The following is a 1,278-nucleotide window of genomic DNA, read 5'->3' as shown; positions in this document are numbered from 1 at the left end:
AGTGAAGCCTTTCAGAGACCCTTTCAGTACCTTAAGCGGTTTCACAAAGGTGAAAACATTGACACTTTTACTTACTGCGGCACTGAAGGAAGCCATGTTGAGTGTCTGCAGTTGTTCTTTTTCTACTGTGGTATAATAGATCCTTCGTGGTCAGAGCTGAGGAACTTTGCCTGGTTCCTGAATTTGCAGCTAAAAGACTGCGAGACATCTGTTTTTTGTGACTTCAATTTCACTGGTGACACTTTACAAGGTTTTAAAAACTTTGTAGTTGACTTCATGATTCTTATGGCAAAAGATTTCGCAACACCTTCTCTCAGTATTTCTGACCAAAGCCCTGGGAGACAACAGTTTAACTTCGATAGGGTCACGGAAGAGGACCTTGCTCCATTCCGTATCAGAAAGAAGTGGGAGACGGAACCACACCCATACATCTTTTTCAATGATGACCACATATCCATGACCTTCATCGGCTTCCACCTCCAGGTGAATGGCAATGCAGTTGATGCAATTGACCCTTCGACTGGCAGAATTATTAAGAAAAACATCATGACTCCACAGCTCTATGAAGGTCTTAGGCTTCAGAGAGTGCCGTTTAATATCAATTTTGATGAACTCCCGAGAGAGAAGAAGATACAGTATCTTTGCCATGTGCTTGGAGTTCTGTGGCCCATGGACCCTGATGAGACCTACGAACTCACCACAGACAATATGCTGAAGATGCTTGCCATTCACATGAGGTTCAGGTGTGGTATCCCTGTCATAATCATGGGAGAAACTGGCTGTGGCAAGACCAGACTTATCAAGTTCCTTTGTGAACTGAGGAAGTGTGGTGCCCCCATGGAAAACATGAAACTTGTAAAGGTTCATGGAGGGACAACTGCAGAAATGATTTACTTGAAAGTAAGGGAAGCAGAATCCATCTCGTGCGTCGGTAAGCAAGACTATGGCTTTGACTCTGTCCTGTTCTTTGACGAAGCCAACACAACCGAAGCTGTAAGCAGTATCAAAGAAGTCCTTTGTGACAAAACTGTAGAAGGAGAACCTTTGGCTGCCTCCACAGGTCTGCAGATTGTGGCTGCATGCAATCCCTACAGAAAGCATACAGATGAAATGATAGGACGCTTAGAAATGGCAGGTCTGGGTTACAAGGTTGGAGCAGAAGAGACCGAAGACAAACTGGGATCCATTCCTCTGCGGCAACTTGTTTACAGAGTGCAGGCATTGCCTCCAAGCATGATTCCTTTAGTGTGGGACTTTGGACAGCTTAATGATCATACA

At 44.6% G+C, this 1,278-nt stretch overlaps 1 protein-coding gene across 1 annotated transcript; it reads left to right on the top strand.

Annotated features, from left to right (window-relative positions):
* Positions 1–3: 3 nt before the first annotated feature.
* Positions 4–1,272, top strand: LOC121312596 (E3 ubiquitin-protein ligase rnf213-alpha-like; the record flags this gene model as incomplete). Its single annotated transcript, XM_041244310.1, has 1 exon — positions 4–1,272. A coding segment is annotated over one exon (1,269 nt), but the record flags the coding sequence as incomplete, so codon positions are not given.
* Positions 1,273–1,278: the final 6 nt, after the last annotated feature.

This window comes from Polyodon spathula, unplaced genomic scaffold, assembly GCF_017654505.1.
Source record: "Polyodon spathula isolate WHYD16114869_AA unplaced genomic scaffold, ASM1765450v1 scaffolds_4042, whole genome shotgun sequence".
In the NCBI taxonomy this organism is placed as follows: Eukaryota; Metazoa; Chordata; class Actinopteri; order Acipenseriformes; family Polyodontidae; genus Polyodon; species Polyodon spathula.
This window is presented reverse-complemented; position numbering and strand designations above follow the sequence as displayed.